Source organism: Eucalyptus grandis, chromosome 7 (genome assembly GCF_016545825.1).
Source record: "Eucalyptus grandis isolate ANBG69807.140 chromosome 7, ASM1654582v1, whole genome shotgun sequence".
NCBI classification, from domain to species: domain Eukaryota; kingdom Viridiplantae; phylum Streptophyta; class Magnoliopsida; order Myrtales; family Myrtaceae; genus Eucalyptus; species Eucalyptus grandis.
In genome coordinates this window covers 50,360,167-50,377,817 of record NC_052618.1, presented here as the reverse complement: position 1 = coordinate 50,377,817, position 17,651 = coordinate 50,360,167, and the positions used below count along the sequence as shown (strand labels likewise).

The 17,651-nt window shown below is 40.5% G+C and overlaps 1 protein-coding gene across 3 annotated transcripts; it reads left to right on the top strand.

Annotated features, from left to right (window-relative positions):
* The first annotated feature begins 6,894 nt into the window (after window positions 1-6,894).
* On the top strand, window positions 6,895-11,570 carry LOC104432444 (importin subunit alpha-1a). 3 transcript variants are annotated; one of them, XM_010044909.3, is made up of 11 exons: window positions 6,895-7,346; window positions 8,174-8,270; window positions 8,402-8,493; window positions 8,592-8,723; window positions 8,901-9,086; window positions 9,517-9,680; window positions 9,797-9,875; window positions 9,962-10,090; window positions 10,254-10,381; window positions 10,462-10,839; window positions 10,961-11,570. In XM_010044909.3, the coding sequence occupies exons 1-10, from the start codon at window positions 7,137-7,139 to the stop codon at window positions 10,835-10,837; spliced, it is 1,593 nt and encodes a 530-aa protein (XP_010043211.2). In that variant the 5' UTR covers window positions 6,895-7,136; the 3' UTR covers window positions 10,838-10,839; window positions 10,961-11,570. The 3 variants fall into 3 exon arrangements, with proteins under 3 accessions (XP_010043211.2, XP_010043210.2, XP_010043209.2); XM_010044908.3 differs by having other exon boundaries at window positions 10,462-10,862; XM_010044907.3 differs by having other exon boundaries at window positions 10,462-11,570.
* The last annotated feature ends 6,081 nt before the right edge of the window (window positions 11,571-17,651 follow it).

Genomic DNA, 17,651 nt, shown 5'->3' with positions numbered 1-17,651 from the left:
TTTTTTTCTGGCCGCGCAATGGGCGATACGTATCGACACAGAAAAGATCGCTTGAGTGGGCCCTGCGCAATGGGCTGCTGCCTCCTCTTTTTTAATTATTTTCTATTTTCCCTTTTTGGAACGTAATTGGCGTGTCGAGATATTTTGTGGAACATATAGTGGAAAGATTAAAATTAGCATAGTAAAAGTATCAGAAGTTTAGTATGATATTTACTTCAACGCTAACGTTAGTGGTAAATTGAGGAAAAATAGGGAAGGAAAAATAGGGATCATTACTTTCAACGATAAATTCTTGCGAAAAAATATTATGCAACTTTTTGAATTAAATGTTAAATCTCCGTGGCTTTTTCATAAAAATAAAAGAAGTCCACGTGAATGATGTGACCATTAATATCAAAACGGCGTTGCACTAGGGAAAATCTCTTGTTCTTTTTTCACTCTCTTTCGTTCAAAGCTCTCGTGGCAGTCAAACATCTGTTTGCGAAGATACTACGACTCTTGAACGGATGGGGACTCCTCGTTGTACCTGTATATCTATCCTAGCTCGGCGGAATTGAAGAGAGAGAGGATGGAGAATCGTGCTAGGATTTATAAGTTCCTTCAAGGGATTTGGATTGTACCTGACGAGCTTGACCGACTAGAGCCGCCAATCACGATCAAGGTCGTGAAGGTGCAAATTGATTTTCTTTACAAATTGGGGCTCACGATTGAGGACATCAGTGATAATCCTTTAGTCCTAGGTTGCACCGTGAAGAACGTGATTTCAGTGCTTGATTTGCTTCTATTGCCTTGATGTATTTCCAAATTGTCAACTGGGGAAAAACTGGCAAGCGAGCTCAAGAAGAAACGAATTGACTTTCTTCACAAATTGGGGCTCACAATCGAGGATACCAATAATTATCCTCTAGTCCTAGGTTACACCGTGAAGAACATGATTCAGTGCTTGATTTGCTTCCTCGCCCTTGATTCAGGCCCAAATTGTTAATTTGGGAAAAAAAATGGCAAACAAGCTCAAGTCATGGCCGTCGAGTTAGTTTTTATCTTTAGAGCAAACATGTAAAAGACATTATATCACTATCAATTGGGCACGTCGGCAAGTCATGTGGATCAAGTAAATTAATTAAAAAAATTGCCACATTAGATTTCAAGTGAGTCAAATTAAAATTAATACTTAAGTGATCGTTTTTTTCAAAGAGATGTTAAAGTGAGCATTGTAGGAAATTTTTATGCTTCTAATATTTTATCCCATTAAAATACTGCGATTCGAACAGGTTAGGGGTTTGCTTGCAGTGTGTTTTCCATCCTTGGAAGGAGGAAGTGGAGGTTCAAATCAAACTTTCTCGGGGCGTGGGGTGAGGAAGATTTCATTTTAGGAATAGATTTCGACTGTTTCTGATGAGGTAGGACAAAAGTAGAGAATAAGTGTTAGAGTATGACTAACCAAAAAAAAAAAAATACTAATTAGAGTCCTTTGAGTGAAACACATTTAAGTAGTCTGTTGGATTTTATGAAAAAAATCACAAAATATAGTTGAACATGGCAAAAAAAATGAAATTAATTTCTCCAAAATACGTTTCTCTAAAATACCATTTGATCAAATCTATTTTTGCCAGACAATTTTTTTTTTTTTTTATAATTATCCTCTCCCTCCCTCCCCCACCCCAATTTTGGCGAACATGGCTGGCTTTTCTTGCCTTGGTGAGGTAAGAAAAAATCGGACGATAAAGAGTGGTCCACCTCCACGAGATGGTCACTTCACTTGAGAGAGGCTTCTAGTTCCCTTTTTCTCCCCCACTTCCCTACTTTTTCTCTTCTTTTCTTTTCCCTCTCCCTCTTTTTCTTTTTCTGTATTATAATCGCAATCTGCCTGACTTTTTGGGTAAAGTTGATGTCCCTTTTTTGTTTTTTTCCGTCGTTGCGGAGTCGTACGTTTTACAAGCCTTATTTTTTAACATTTCTTTTCCAGCGAGCAGCGACCCTTTCGAATTTTCAATCAGTCTCTCCACGAGCACTCGACAGCGACGGGGAAGCTACCGCGTGACTTGTGAACAATTCGATAATGTAGAAAGGCCAAGCAATAATACACGATTAATAATACCATAAAATTTGGACGGCTAGTTAGTAACAAGGACAAATGATGAAAAGAGTTTTGATTTTTTTTATTTTTAGTAGAACATTTGTACTTTTTGTTTTTATTCCAAACCTATTTCAATACTATTAGACTTGTTTAAAAAAAAAATGAAATTCCATCACCAAACGAATTATTGTTCTAAATATTTCTAGAGATAGAAAAATAGATCCGCTCAGAAACATAATACTTATCATATGTACCCAACATAGACTAAAAATATGCCTAGCCATGTAGGATTATTATTGTACCGATAGATTAATCACCTGATGACCTATGACCAACTCTATTCCTTTTGTCGATTGAACTCTAGACCTTTTAGTCTAAGTAGCATCGATATCGATACGAGACAAGCGATATAACATGATTTGCCGACATATCGTTTGTAAAAAAATAGAAAATTCCGATACGTTGGTATGCATTGTATATTAAATGTATATTTTTATATATACATGATAAATTATCATTTATGATTAATTTCACAAATAAATAAATAATAATAAAAACCTAAAATGAATAAATAAAAAACATTAATCCACCATTTGTTAATAAATTCAACTCCATTCCAATAGAGGAAAAAATAAATAGCAATTCATATTCTGGACTTGCATATTAGAGTATATCGGAAAAAAAAGAGAAAAAACAAACTTGTGAATATTAGAGTATGTCGGAAGAAAAGAGAAAAAACAAACTTGTGAGTGAATTATGTATCACGTCATGTGAGAGTTAAAAGAGAAGAGAGTATTAGTTTTTTCTTCTTTCCCTATTTATGATTTTTATTATTTTTATTTTCTTTATATATTTCCATTTTGACCCTTCACTTATAGAAAATTTTTAAATTAATCATGTGCATGTTGGATGCATGTTGGAATCACATGTTGGAATTCCGAACTTGCACCTGTGTCAAAATTCTTCCCAACGCGGCACTCATTTTACGGTCAATTTTCACATGTCGGAGAGAGAGAGAGAGAGAGAGAGAGTAGACTTTGTGAGATTGCAAGCAAAGCTGAAAATGCTTGCATAAGACTATAAGAGCGGTCCGAGCGAGAGAATCCCACTTGCTGAATTTCGAACTGTGAAGTTCCGCTCTGGCCAAAACCGGTCGCCCGGTGCGTCGATGGACGGCAACGTCGTGCTTCGAAGGAGAGCGGCCGATGGCTTCTCGATCCGAGGTGCTTGAGAGGGCCTACCATCGTTCTAAGAATATGAAGTTGGTCCATCACGATTTGGTCCGGCCCCGGTCATGAAGTTTTCATCTTATGGTGCTTGGGCCTCTGAGAAATTTGGAATTTAGTTTTGATTCGAATGAGTTGAGGTGGGAGTTGGGCACATGAATTTCTAGATCTAGCCCAAGCCTCGAGCTTTCGGAAGTCCGAACGAGCTCCTCCATTTATCTCTTTCCTTCTTCTTTTCAAATTATTATGAATAAGGGTACGAGGGAGTAGCATGAGAACTACAGTGGGTATTACCAACCGAATTGGAGAAAATTACCAAAAATTTCCTGAATTGATTACATTTATACTTATTATTTTTTTAACTTTTTCATATTTCGTCAATTAAGTTCATCTAGCTGATTTTTACAAAAATTACTAACATGGACGCCGTCGTCGGTGTCACATGAAACGGTCAATCTTAATGTGAATAATTTTTTAATAAATATTTTTTTATATTTTTCCTTTTTCTTTTTCTTTCTAAGAGGTTTGGGGAGGGTTACTAGCTAACCCTCACCAATCACATGCGAAGCCAACAACCCTTGCTAGTCACTAGGCAAGGGTCGCAGCTACCGAGGGCCTTGTGGACCTCGCCCAATGACTGGCAAGGGTAGGTCGGAGCTTATTGGGGTTTAGAAAAAAAAAGGAAAGGAAAATGATTTTTTTTATAAAATTGTTTACATCATCTCAGTCTTACCACGTTTGATAGTAGTTGTCCATGTTAATGATTTACAATTAAAATTGATAATAAGTAATTTGCAAAATGTAAAAAGAAAAATTAAAATTAAATGAGTATAATTGAAAAGTTTATAATTAAATTGATACAAATATAATAATTTTATAACTTTTTTGGTAATTTTCCTCGTCCAAATTCTACATTGATTACACAATGCCACGTTGAGTCATAGCTACTTCACTCGCCACAACAAACTTGGCGCTATTTTCGGGTGAAGGTCAATTTCAGAGCTTACTATATCCACCTCCTCTATTGTCAAGGCAAATAAAGTCTTTGGCGAGGTTTAGTATCTTTGAAGGTCAATTTTAAGGGATCGGCGGGAAGCTCAATAGGGACTTTATCCCATAATCCCAGTTAAACCCCTGTAAATGGGGCCTCCTCTAATTGTCATTTAAGGACATGCTTAGGTCCAAAGTACGTGAGTTTATACTATGAAAATGCTTCCTTGGTAGTTTGGTACCAGAAGAATGAAGTTGTCGACATCTCTCGTTTCCATTTAGAAGCTACAAGACCAAAGGTTGTTAAAAAAAGTGAGAACAACCTCAACGTAAAATCACGTTGGAGCTTTCGTTCATGTCGCCTAGGCATCCTTCGAAAATGATGAAAACATCGTAAAGCTCTTTGGCGTGCGATAAGCAAGATTTATGATCTATTAAGCTTTAGAAAATCATAAAAATTAATATACGATTTTACGTGCCATTATTTATTGACTTGTCAGATATTATATTGTGAAACTTGAAAAATTTGCATCACAAACAAGTCAAAATCTTATTTAAAACTTATAAAACTACTAAAACATATATATCACTCAAACATTATAGGAATAACATAAAGGTTTTGTTTTTAAACATTTACGTGTTTTAGTAATGTGGGTAGGATTTTATGTATAAATGTGTTGATTTAGATTGGATCATTTTCAACCCAAGACGAATTCAACCCAACCCATCCGTTTAATGACTCTACTCATAATACCTTGAAGCGTTCTGGACATAACTTATATACCATATCATTTGATCATACCAAATAAGTTGTCATACATAAAATTTACCCATTAGGACAAAATCGTAAAATTTACTCATTATGACAAAATCGCGATAAGATATATCCTTAAATATGAGGGAATTCCATTTTTGTCCTCCCCAATTTTAATAATTCTTTACCATATCGTGACAAAAAAGTACTTGTTCCCCATTGCGTTAATCAACGGGTAACTATTGCTTAAACAAATAGGATGTAATTGTTGAATGACGACATGCTTTGAACCTCTAAGTTAAGCAATAAATTCGATAAAAATTATATGTTTACATTCTACTTACCCCAACAGTTTTATGTCTAAATGCGCTCATAAAACGTTTCTTTGAGGCATCTAGGTTTTGCTTTGCAGATAATATCTAAAAATTTATCTAAATATGCAATACTTAATTTGAAAATAATGCCCTCGTCAAAACAATTACCTCATTAAAAGGATTAAATTTGAAATAGACATATTTGAGTAACCTGTAATTTATACGTGCTAATTACATTATTGATCCATCATTTCTATCATCTATGAATTTTCAGACAACTAACACGAACATAGGAGAATTACCCCCAATATTTCGTCATCGAAATTTCATATCTCGAAGAGAGAGATTAGCTGCGCTCACCATGGGCTAGAGGTGTCAAGATGGGATTGTATATGGATCGTTTAAACATTTAAACGTTAGATGACAAATGGGTCTAGAAAATTAAAGTTTAATCAAAATGGGCCTTAATGGGTTTATAGAAAAAGACCATTTTGGCCCATTTGTGGGCAGTTTGCCTATTGGCACTCCAAATTGGATGAGTAGGATCGAGCCACGCATATTCGCTTAGGTTGCTACACAAATAGTAATTCACAGTCCAAGCATCGCAGCCATGGGGTGGTCAGCATTGCGTGACCACAGACCTAGGCCACATCAGCCAATCGACGATCACCGCCAAAGGGAAACGACAGAGGTCACAACCTCCACGATTGTGTCCTTTCTCTGTGACTCTGAAATCGAACAAAAAGAAGGTGACAAAAACACCACCGGAGCTATGCAAGCCATTGGCCTAAGGTGACCATAGATTCGAGGTCGCATGAGGTGAGGGACCTTGGCATAGATTTGCCGGTCATGATTTTCGTGTAGCGATGAGTTGCGACCTTAGCATAGAGAGATGGATTGAGAGGCACCAGATAAGTCGAGTGGGAAGGCAGAATAGTGAGAGCTCTTGACAACAATGGTCGGGGGCATTAAGGAGATCAGTTCTAAAGCTTTTTGGCATCGGCACTTACATTCTTTCTCTAATTTCCTCAGCCTCGGTGTCTTGGGGAAGAAGACCAAAGAGAAAAAGGATAAAGTTAAACAATGAACACAAAGATACAACACATCTCAACCATCCAACTTTAATAGTACACATATTCTCACTTAAAAAAACTGAACCTTAACGATTAAGAAAATTAGCTAATAATTGAAATCTAAATTAAGTTGGGCGCCAATTAAGAAATCAAGCTGTGTACGGATCACTAAAGTCGTACCGCATAAAATGATTTCTTTCCAACTTATTCAAACCCGACCCGACCCGACCCTCATCTTTTGATAAGTCTACTCATGACCCCGAATTAAAAACCCCGTCAGCCAATTAAAAATCGCTGAAAAAGAAATTGACAATAACAACCTTTCCCTCACCTCAAAATTCAAACCCCGGAGGGGGGCAATTTCGCAATATACCCAACATTCGTGCCCATTTTCCTTCAACAGTTTGGAGCGACACGGCACGACACCTCCTCTCTTTCTCTCTCTATTCTTTTCTTGCGAAATCAATAATCACTCTCGCTCAAACCCTCTTCCCTCCTTCCTTCCTTCCTTCTTTCCTCTACGTTGCTGTCGCTTCGCTTTTGGCCTTGCAATCGGTAGAAGATTCCGTCGCCGTCCCGCTCGATTTTCCGGTCGCCGATAGGGTTTCCGATCCCTCGGGGCGCCTCGCCGCCGACGATCCTCCGCCCGTCCCTCCGTCCGTCCCTCCCTCCCGCCCGCCGGGGGTTTTTCCCCTTCGAGCCATGTCGCTGCGGCCCAACGCGAGGACGGAGGTCCGCCGGAACCGCTACAAGGTGGCGGTCGACGCCGACGAGGGGCGGCGGCGGCGGGAGGACAACATGGTGGAGATCCGGAAGAGCCGCCGGGAGGAGAGCCTGCTGAAGAAGCGACGCGAGGGGCTCCAGGCGCCGCAGGCCTCGCCCTCGCTCCACTCCTCCGCCGTCGAGAAGAAGGTGCGCACTCGCGTCGCGTGTTCGATTGATGGCGTGCTCGTTTGGTTCGCTTTACGTGCTTTTTGCCGACTCCGATGCGGTGGCATTTTTGGCCCCCTGATGATTGTTGGAGTATTAGCTGAGTAGGTGGCGATGTCGATCGATCTGTGATTAGTGACGGTTCTGGCTAAAATTGAGGTGCTCTGTCTCGGAACATGTCAGTGTCTGAGCTACACTTGGAAGTAGAGCTTATCTATCCCTCTTGGAGCTCCTATGGAGCTGAATTCGGCGGTTTCTTTTAGTCTAGGGTTTGAATTGGTCGGTAAATCTTTGTAGATCACAGATCACCTATATGAATTTAGCTTTGTTTGGTACTTAGCTTCTCCGTGAGCTTAGGTTCCATGCCGAGTTAATGGGTAAGTAAATTATGTCGCTTCTGAGTTTTCAGCCCTGCAATCCATATATTTGTAATAAGATGGGTGGAAAAAGTACTTATACAACTGATAGCCGAAGCTCTATGCCTTACGGGTTCGAGAAGTGTTCTCTCAACTTGATGCAATCTACGACCAGAGTGCAATACAAATGTGCAGGTTGGAGAGGGCCTTGTTAACGGGATATCCAACAGCTCTTTCATTGTGTCGTTGTGTGTTTGTTCATTTCATTGGCATCTGGTCTTGTGTTTTCCGTATTGATTTGTTGATGACGCATATTGAAGACGGTGTGCTAATTTTTTCCAAGCACGATAACATGAGATGATTTGACGATATTTCTTTTTATCACATATGATTGTTTTTTACTTTACTTGAGACCAGTTTAATCATGCTTGGTTCTTTTCTGTTTCTCTTCAGTTGGAAAATCTACCTAGCATGGTGGCTGCTGTATTGAGCAATGATAAATCTTTGCAAGTTGACGCAACCACGCAGTTTAGAAAGCTACTTTCAATAGGTGACATTTTCTCTTCTTTCATCTGAGCCTTTTACTTTGCTGCAAAACCTGCGTCCAAAGCTTTTGAAACTGTAGGTAATCTCATTTTTATATTTCTTACAATACGTTAAGAACAATATGTCAATGGCCAGAACGCAGCCCGCCTATTGAGGAGGTGATTCAATCAGGTGTTGTTCCTCGCTTTGTCGAGTTTCTCATGAAGGAGGACTTCCCTCAACTTCAGGTACTATGTGTAATATTCTTTATTTCTATATACTGACACTGCGTTTGTACAAGTTGTGACCATAAAGCTACTTTTGGTGTGATTGGGAATACCCTTAGTTCGAAGCAGCTTGGGCACTGACCAACATTGCTTCTGGTACATCTGAGAATACTAAGGTGGTAATTGATCATGGAGCTGTTCCTATATTCGTGAAACTTCTTCGTTCTCCTAGTGATGATGTGCGTGAGCAGGTGCGTACATGGCAGAAGATTTTAGATATGGCGTTCTCGTTTTCTCTTTACCCATACCGTATCTTTGTCAGTCACTTTGCATCTTATGATATTGCTAATTGGCTATGGGAGAGAGAGTATGATGAAGTTGCATGTGATTGCCATTGATAATCCCTTCCTTTTCATTTCCATGCCTAGGCTGTTTGGGCTCTAGGAAATGTTGCCGGTGATTCTCCCAAATGCCGCGACCTGGTACTTTTAAATGGTGCCTTGCATCCATTGCTGGCACAATTGAATGAGCATGCAAAGCTTTCTATGCTGAGGAATGCCACCTGGACGCTTTCGAACTTCTGTAGAGGGAAGCCCCAGCCACTTTTTGAGCAGGTTGGTTTCAGTACATCCCTTTAAAGTCTAGGGATTATTGCTAATTGTTTATTGTTGGGCCATTAGAGATTGTTCTTTCATGGACAATGGTACTTTTTACATATTTTTGTAGATTTTGTATGTTAACTCTCTGATAATTGCATAAGAGGTCATGAGGAAAAGTTATTTTCTGAAATGGTTATCTTTTATGTAGTTGCAGAAGGATCTTAGAGTCTAGTTACCCTATTGAACTTCAAAATGTATCTACAGTAATTGTGAACCTGAGGAAGCTTTTCTTCGGATATGATGCTATACCTTAATCCTCACGTGAAGTTGCTTTTAGGGAAACAAATTTTCACTTTGTAGTTTGGTTCAGCTTTTAACAGAAAAAGTCCTCCATATTGTGTTGTCTTCTGAAGCTGTTGGTGATCTTCTCTCTATATTCCGATAGGTTAAGCCTGCACTTCCAGCCCTTGCACATCTTATCCATTCAACTGATGAAGAGGTTTTGACGGATGCTTGTTGGGCTCTATCATACCTTTCTGATGGCACAAATGATAAAATTCAAGCCGTGATTGAAGCCGGTGTATGTCCTCGTCTTGTGGAACTACTGCTGTAAGCCGTCTTAACTTTCTCATGCAGTATATTGCATGGAACTATTCTGATCCACGGTCATTCTTCATTATTTTTTGATGTTTGAAATACTGAACTTTTGATTTTCATTGTACAAGTCACCCATCTCCATCTGTGTTGATTCCTGCCCTCCGCACGGTTGGAAATATCGTCACTGGAGATGATCTGCAAACCCAGGTAATGGAATCATAAGTAATGTCTAGTTTGGTTACTCACAAATATCAGCAACTGCTTAAATCTCCTTTAATTTCTGGTTCGCTTAGTGTGTCATTGAGCATCAAGCACTCCCCTGCCTTCTGAACCTGTTGACTGGTAATTATAAGAAGAGCATCAAGAAAGAAGCTTGCTGGACAATCTCGAATATTACAGCTGGTAATAAGGAACAGATACAGGTCAGATCCACACAGATACTTTCCTATATGGGTCATCTCGCTTTGTTCAATTTTTTAGCTGTAGTAACCCACACTCTCTAATTTGTTCTTTAAATCTTGATATACATTATAGGATATTTGATCTTTGATATGCTGTTGAGTAACATGTGTATGGATATTATAGGCTGTCGTTGAGGCTGATATTATTGGTCCAATGGTACAACTACTTCAAAATGCTGAATTCGATATAAAGAAGGAGGCTGCATGGGCAATCTCAAATGCCACATCTGGCGGTTCTCATGAACAAATCAAGTACGTAATCTTTTATAATGTTGATACAGGGTACACCAATAATGTTTCTCAACTTGCGGCTTCATCTTCTGTGCTGTTAGGTTCCTAGTAAATCAAGGATGTGTCAAGCCTTTATGTGATCTTCTCATCTGCCCTGATCCAAGGATTGTGACAGTTTGTCTAGAGGGTTTGGAGAATATCTTGAAGGTAGGAGAAGCTGAGAAAAATCTTGGCAACACTGGTGATGTAAATGTCTATGCTCAGATGGTTGAAGATGTGGAGGGCTTGGAGAAAATCGAGAGCTTACAGTCTCATGACAACAATGAGATTTATGAGAAGGCAGTAAAGATTCTCGAAGCATACTGGTTGGAAGAAGATGACGATGCGATGCCACCAGGTGATGCCCCTCAACCAGATATGCAATTTGGAGGGAATAATCTGCCTCCCATGCCATCCGGTGGATTTAAGTTTGGTTAGAGGTAGGTCCTCTTTCGGCATAAAGGTGATTCCTTCATCCACCTCTCTTTCGATATCCATCGGAATTTTGTTGGTGCCGTAGCTGCCTTTCCCTTGACCTCAGATTCTTGGGCTTTATGGCAGGATTAAAGTTGGGTCCTGGTCGGTTACGCGTCGAGTCTGGGTCATGGTTGAGTCGAGTCTTAGGGGCAAGATCAAGTAGGTGCTTGAACTAGCCTCAGGTTCCGAGTCTCTGGAAGCAGGTGAGAGAAGTTGGATATTGCGCTCCTTATTGAATGGTTCATTTCGGATATAGTAACTCATGAGGTTATTGGGGGGCAGCAAGTCATCCCTGACGAGCTCTATCATACATAAAGCGCCACTGGAGTGCCTGTTTATGTGGCCATCGCAGGAAAGGTTTCAATGTCACACATGCTTAGGGTCCTCCACCTATCTGGTCCTGTGCTGCATGTCGATACCCGTTGCGTTCTGTCGGAGCAATGAGTTCCTCGATTCTTTTTCTTTTATAAGATTGATTCAGTCGGGTCTTTAATTAGCAGCTTGAGGTTGCCTTGCAATTTCTTCTGCGGGTTCTCAATGTCATTATGTTGATGCATAGTGTTTTTATCAAACGAATGGTTCTCAAGCCTTCGAAGATTTCATTTTTTGTACCCTCTTTATATGATCATCTTCTTGCATGATTCCTGTCAAACAATGTAAAATACGAAATCGACATCTTCTAATCTTTGCTACTCAACTTGGTCTCTTCGCATCTTTTTTCGAATATGTGATTGCGATGCAACAAGGTGAACCACGAATTAATGCCTCGTCACGGAACCCTGCATGACTGCCTAAAATAAACGTCAAATTCAATACCTCAACTTTGGTCTCGATCGTATGAATTTCCTCGATCCTATGGTGATTGACTGCGTCCCATGCTTCTTCGTTCTCAAGTGCTTGGGCTTCAGGCTTACGATTTTAAGTAGTCTCTCGACTCTCGAGCTCAATGGCCAAGGATTCGAAAATTTCACTCAGTCTCTCAGTCCGGCCCAAGCTAAAGCCCGATTCCCTTATCTATTTTTTATTTTTGGTGACTAGAGAACCTCCGTGCGTCGACCGCGGCGGAGAGTAAACCCCAGGGTGGGCCCAGGTCACCACCACACCTGCCCTAGGCACGGCACGGGTGAATCGCGCGTTTTGCATTGAAGCAACGCGGACGCGAGTCTCGAACCCTTCCCCTGCGGACGGGGTACCAAGCCTTAACCATCGCGGCCACCGCGGGCGGTGGTCCTGATTCCCTTATCTATTCCTGTTGGAAGATATGCTCTAATCCGATACTGGGAGATATGCTCGAAATCTCAATTGATCTTAATTGTACATAATTTGGTTAAGATCTTTAGATTGAGATTGGATTCAATTTCATAAATATTTGTTTGCCTTTTATTCTTTCATCTCGTACTATAATTATAGAAGAATTGTACATCTAAATACATACGAAATACACAAGAATTCTAGATCTCTTCTTCACTTTCTTTCATGGTATCAGAGCCTCGGCTTCTGACCATCCTTCGCTTCCGCTTCTGATTGCCACCAAAGGAGATCTGAATCACATAACAGATTTGCCATCTTGGTATAGGAATCACTCTCGAAGAAGAAGACAAGAGCTACTGGTTTCTTACCCCAATGGTTGACGACCAAACCACCGCAGAAGCCTCACCACCGGTGCAGATTCAAAATTTACCTGCAACAACACAACAACAATCCAGGCACACCCTGTTCAATGGAGACCTACACAGGCTCAGTTTGTTATGGGGCAACCCTTTGCGGGCCAACCATTCCAATGGGTACCTTACCCATTATATGTCAGGACAAACCCGAATACATCATCGCCCGTTTATGTAGGACACCAGGGAGCCTACGTCCAAATCGAGGCAAGCTCACCAGCCGTAAACGGGGCAAGCTCAACCCTAGGATTAGAGCAAGTAAGCGGATTTGGAGAACCGGGTATGGGAACGAATCCCTACCCGGGGCTTTCAAATGCGGGGTATCAATTCAAACAAACGAATCGGACCAAGGGACAAATTCTTACCCGAACCTTGCGACCGAATTCATGCCATTCCCCGTCGCTGCTGTCACTAGGTGACCGGAGCCTGGTGATCCCCTGCACGTCTCAACATCCGACGGCCCCGAGTTGAAACTAATCAACCTTCAGCTAACCGGCCCAGAGAACTACGCCAAGTGGTCCCGAGACTTCCGGCGCGCCCTTGTGACAAAGGACAATGATGGATTCCTCAACGGGGTGGTTCTGATTCCTGCCGATGAGCGACTAGCCCGATTATGGAGGAAATGCAATCAACTAGTGAGGACGTGGATCGGCAATTACATCTCCCCAGAGGTCGTGGTTGGTCTTCCACCAATAGAGGACTCGAAAACCATGTGGGAAAACATCAAACAAATGTATGGCAAATTAGATCGGACACGAATTTTTTCCCTTTTGCAAGAGCTCAATGAGTTAAAACATGGGAACATGATCATCACGGCCTATTGCAACAAACTGTCGTCCCTGTGGAACGATCTTGAAGCAGCATAGGAGAAACTCGTGGGTCCAGAGGAGACCCGATTCCTTTTAATCTTGAATGATTCTTACCTATCATTTCGCTCGCAGATTTTGGCCATGGAACTAGTGTCCCCTCTTGGCCGGATCTACTAATTGGCCGTCCAAGAAGAAAGCCAGAGGCTTCTTTAGAATCAGCGAAGGGAGGAGAAGTTTTTGCCCTAGCCAATCGCGGCGAGTGAAGAAATTGGGGATCGAAAACCCTAAACCTAGCGCTCGAAAAGGGGGCACGAAGGAGGAGGAGAGCTAGGGTTTCGATCGCCCGGATTTGAAGATCCCTATCTCCTTAAAAGGGGAGCACTGGACGGCTCAAATTCAGCCCGCAGATCGGATGGTCCAAAGGGACCCATCTATTCGATCGAATCCAACGGTGGAGATGGAGCGACTGGCAAGACATTCGACAGTGGTGTTTTTTCCTCTGCATCTGACGATGGAGGAATTTTTTCGGCATCTACAAAGAATTTTAATAAAAAAATGGGTAAATTATTTTGTGATTTTTGCAGAAGGCCACATCATACAGTGGAAAATTGCTGGAAATTACACGATGAACCTGGAGAAAAAGGAAAAAAGATTTCTGCGGCCTACCAAGTTGGTGGTTCTAATGTTGACCGGCCCATTACAAATGATCAATACCAACAAATGATGCAGGCAATACAGAAATTGGACATCTCAAGCAAGGGAGGAAATTTTTCAAGTATTTCTTGCTACCTAATTAATAATATTTCCAGGAAATCCTGGATAATTGATTCTGGGGCAAGTGACCACATTGTCTATGAAAGAGCATTATTTTCGGATATACATGAGAACCTAGAATTCCCTATAACTGTCCAATTATCAAATGGTGGAACGTTACTCATGTCAAAATCACTGGATCAGTCAAACTCAGTCGAGAGATCATACTCAAAAATGTCCTTTACCTTCTAGAATTTCGATTCAATCTTATTTCTGTGTTCAAAGTTTGCAAAGAAAATTCATGTCGTGTATTGTTTGATTCTAACACCTACTTCTTTCAGTCCCTTTCGACTGGCAGAGTGATGGGCTTAGGTAATCTTTTCAAAGGATTATTTCTATGGAAAAATTCTCCAAGTAATTTTGATCTACCCTTATTTCCTTCAAATAAAATATCATTGTGTAACACAACTACCAATGATAAAGACTATCTTTTACATTCACGATTGGGTCATAGTGCTTCATTTCCTTATTCTAAGTGTTAAATATGTCCACTTGCAAAGCAATCACGCATTCTTTTTGCCTTTAGTAAAAATCATGCAACGCACATTTTTTCTTTAATTCACATGGATGTTTGGGGTCCTTATCATACCCAACATCATGATGGATGGCATTATTTCTTGACAATTGTGGACGATTATTCTCGTGCCACCTGGGTGTTTCTGATGCAGTCAAAAGGACAAGTTTTCTCACATTTGAAAACATTTACTGCTCTATCCAAGAACCAATTTGGAAGATCTATCAAACGGGTTATGACAGACAATGGGAAGGAGTTCTTCAACAATGACTGCAGTTCTCTTCTGTCATCTCATGGGATTCTCCATGAAAGTTCTCGCGTCTATACACCACAACAGAATGGAGTAGTGGAGCGCAAGCATCGTCACCTATTGGAAGTTGCACGTGTATTAAAATTTCAGGCGTATATTCTAGAAAAAATTATTGGGGCGAATGCATTATTACTGTAGCATACTCATCAACCGTATACCAACTCGGATACTCAATGGAAAAACTCCGTTTGAGTTACTTTTCAAGAAGAAACCAGAATTTGGCCATTTAAGGATATTCAGATGGCAGTGCTTCACTATTGTTTTGGGCCCCCGAGACAAAATGGGGCCTCATGCTCGACGGTACATCTTCATGGGCTATCCGAATTTACAAAAGGGGTATCAAGTCCTAGATCAATCAACACTGGAATTCTTCATCAACAGAGATGTTATCTTTCACGAAGATATTTTTCCCTTCCAAGAAAAGGATTCTTCAACGGAGACGTCAAACATTTCTAGTAAGCCACTATCTATGGAGGATTTTTCAAATACTGAATATTTTGTGACAGGAACTCTAGAACCACTCATGATAACCCCAATCACTCCTGAGACTTCCAAACCAGCAATTGTTGGAAATGACGCTCCAGAAAATTCCTCAATGGCGGAAGAATCTTCTGATGAAATTGGCAATACGGAAATATCTTCAACTCCAGCTCAAGTGAATCCTCCTCGACGATCTGGTCGTTCTACACGACCGCCAGCTTGGCCAGCAGACTATGTTTGTGCATCGCTCAACTCACCAGGTATTAACTACCCAATATCATCTTATGTTTCGTTCCATAGACTTTCCCCGAAACATAGATGATGTGTGAGTCGAATATCAGAGGACATCGAGCCATCCACTTATGAAGAAGCAACCAAAGATCCAAGATGGCAGGAAGCTATGGGAGCTGAATTGTAGGCACTAATTGCAAATAAGACCTAGGATTTGGTCCATCTACCACCAAATAAGAAACCCATTGGATGCAAATGGGTATACAAGATTAAATACCATGCTAATGGGTCTATTGAGCGTTACAAAGCTTGGTTGGTGGCCAAAGGATTTACTCAACGAGAAGGTTTCAACTACCATGAAACTTTTTCCCCCGTTGCCAAAGATGTAACCGTAAGATCCTTCTTATCTTATGCAACTATTAATGATTGGCCTTTACACCATATGGACGTACATAACGCTTTTTTGCATGGAAACTTAGATGAGGAAATCTACATGGATATTCCTCAAGGATTACGGAGACAGGGGGAGAACAAAGTATGTCGTCTCCGTAAATCTCTTTATGGTTTCAAGCAAGCCTCCAGGCAATGGTATGCCAAATTTGCCAATGCCCTTACTTTTGCAGGTTTCAAACAGTCCAGATATGATTACGCTTTTTTCACATGGACTCAAGGTACATCATCTATTTATCTGATGATATATGTTGACGATATTCTCATCATGGGAAATAATAAAACTGCAATAGAGAGATTCAAGAAGTATCTGCATCTTACTTTTCACATTAAAGACTTGGGAGCACCCAAATACTTTCTTGGAATTGAGATTGCTCGATCTGATCCTGGGATTTCTCTTAGTCAACGGAAGTTTGTGCTAGAAATTATATCAGAGGCAGGTCGGTCAGGATGCAAACCATCGGTTCTTCCAATTGAGCAGAAAATAAATTTGACTACCGAGGATTATGATGCTAGGACATCTGAGAATCATGATCCCGTTCTCAATGATCCTTCAGGTTATTAGAAGCTTGTTGGGAAGCTCATATATTTAACTCTGACTAGACCTGATATATCATATGCAGTGCAAACTCTCAACCAATTCATGCACAGTCCCAAGTTATTTCACTTGAATGTTGCCTTAAAAGTCGTGAAATACATGAAGAAGTGCCCCGGATTAGGGATTCTTTTATCCAAGGAATGCAATATGGAAATGTCGGCATATTGTGATGCAAATTATGCAACTTGTCCCATGAGTCGACGATCTATTACAAGTTTTTGCATTAAACTTGGAGATTCTCTTCTTTCATGGAAAACCAAGAAGTAGGCAACCGTATCATTGTCTTTAGCTGAAGCAAAATATCGGGCTATGGCAAAAATTACCTGTGAGATAGAATGGATACAAGGACTACTTGGGGATCTTGGAATAAAATTGAAGAGTTCGACCAGGTTGTTCTGTGACAACGATGCAGCACTCAAACTTGAGCAAATCCCATAATACATGAAAGAACAAAGCATATAGAAGTGGACTGTCATTTCACTCGAGAAAAAAAATTCAAGAATGGATAATTGAGATTAGAGGAATTGGAACGGCGAAGCAACCAGCTGATATCTTCAGTAAGCCCTTATGTCAAAGATATCATGCATATCTATTGAGCAAGCTAGGCGTCTTAGATATCTATCAGCCACCAGCTTGAGGGGGAGTGTTGGAAGATATGCTCTAATCTGATATTGGGAGATATGCTCGGAATCTCAATTGATCTTAATTGTTCATAATTTGGTTAGGATCTTTAGATTGAGATTGGATTCAATTTCATAAATATTTGTTTGCCTTTTATTATTTCATCTACTGTACTATAATTACAGAAGAATTGTACATCAGAATACATACGAAATACACAAGAATTCCATATCTCTATAGTCTTCTTCACTATCTTTCAATTCCAGCCCTTTAGTAATGTTGGGG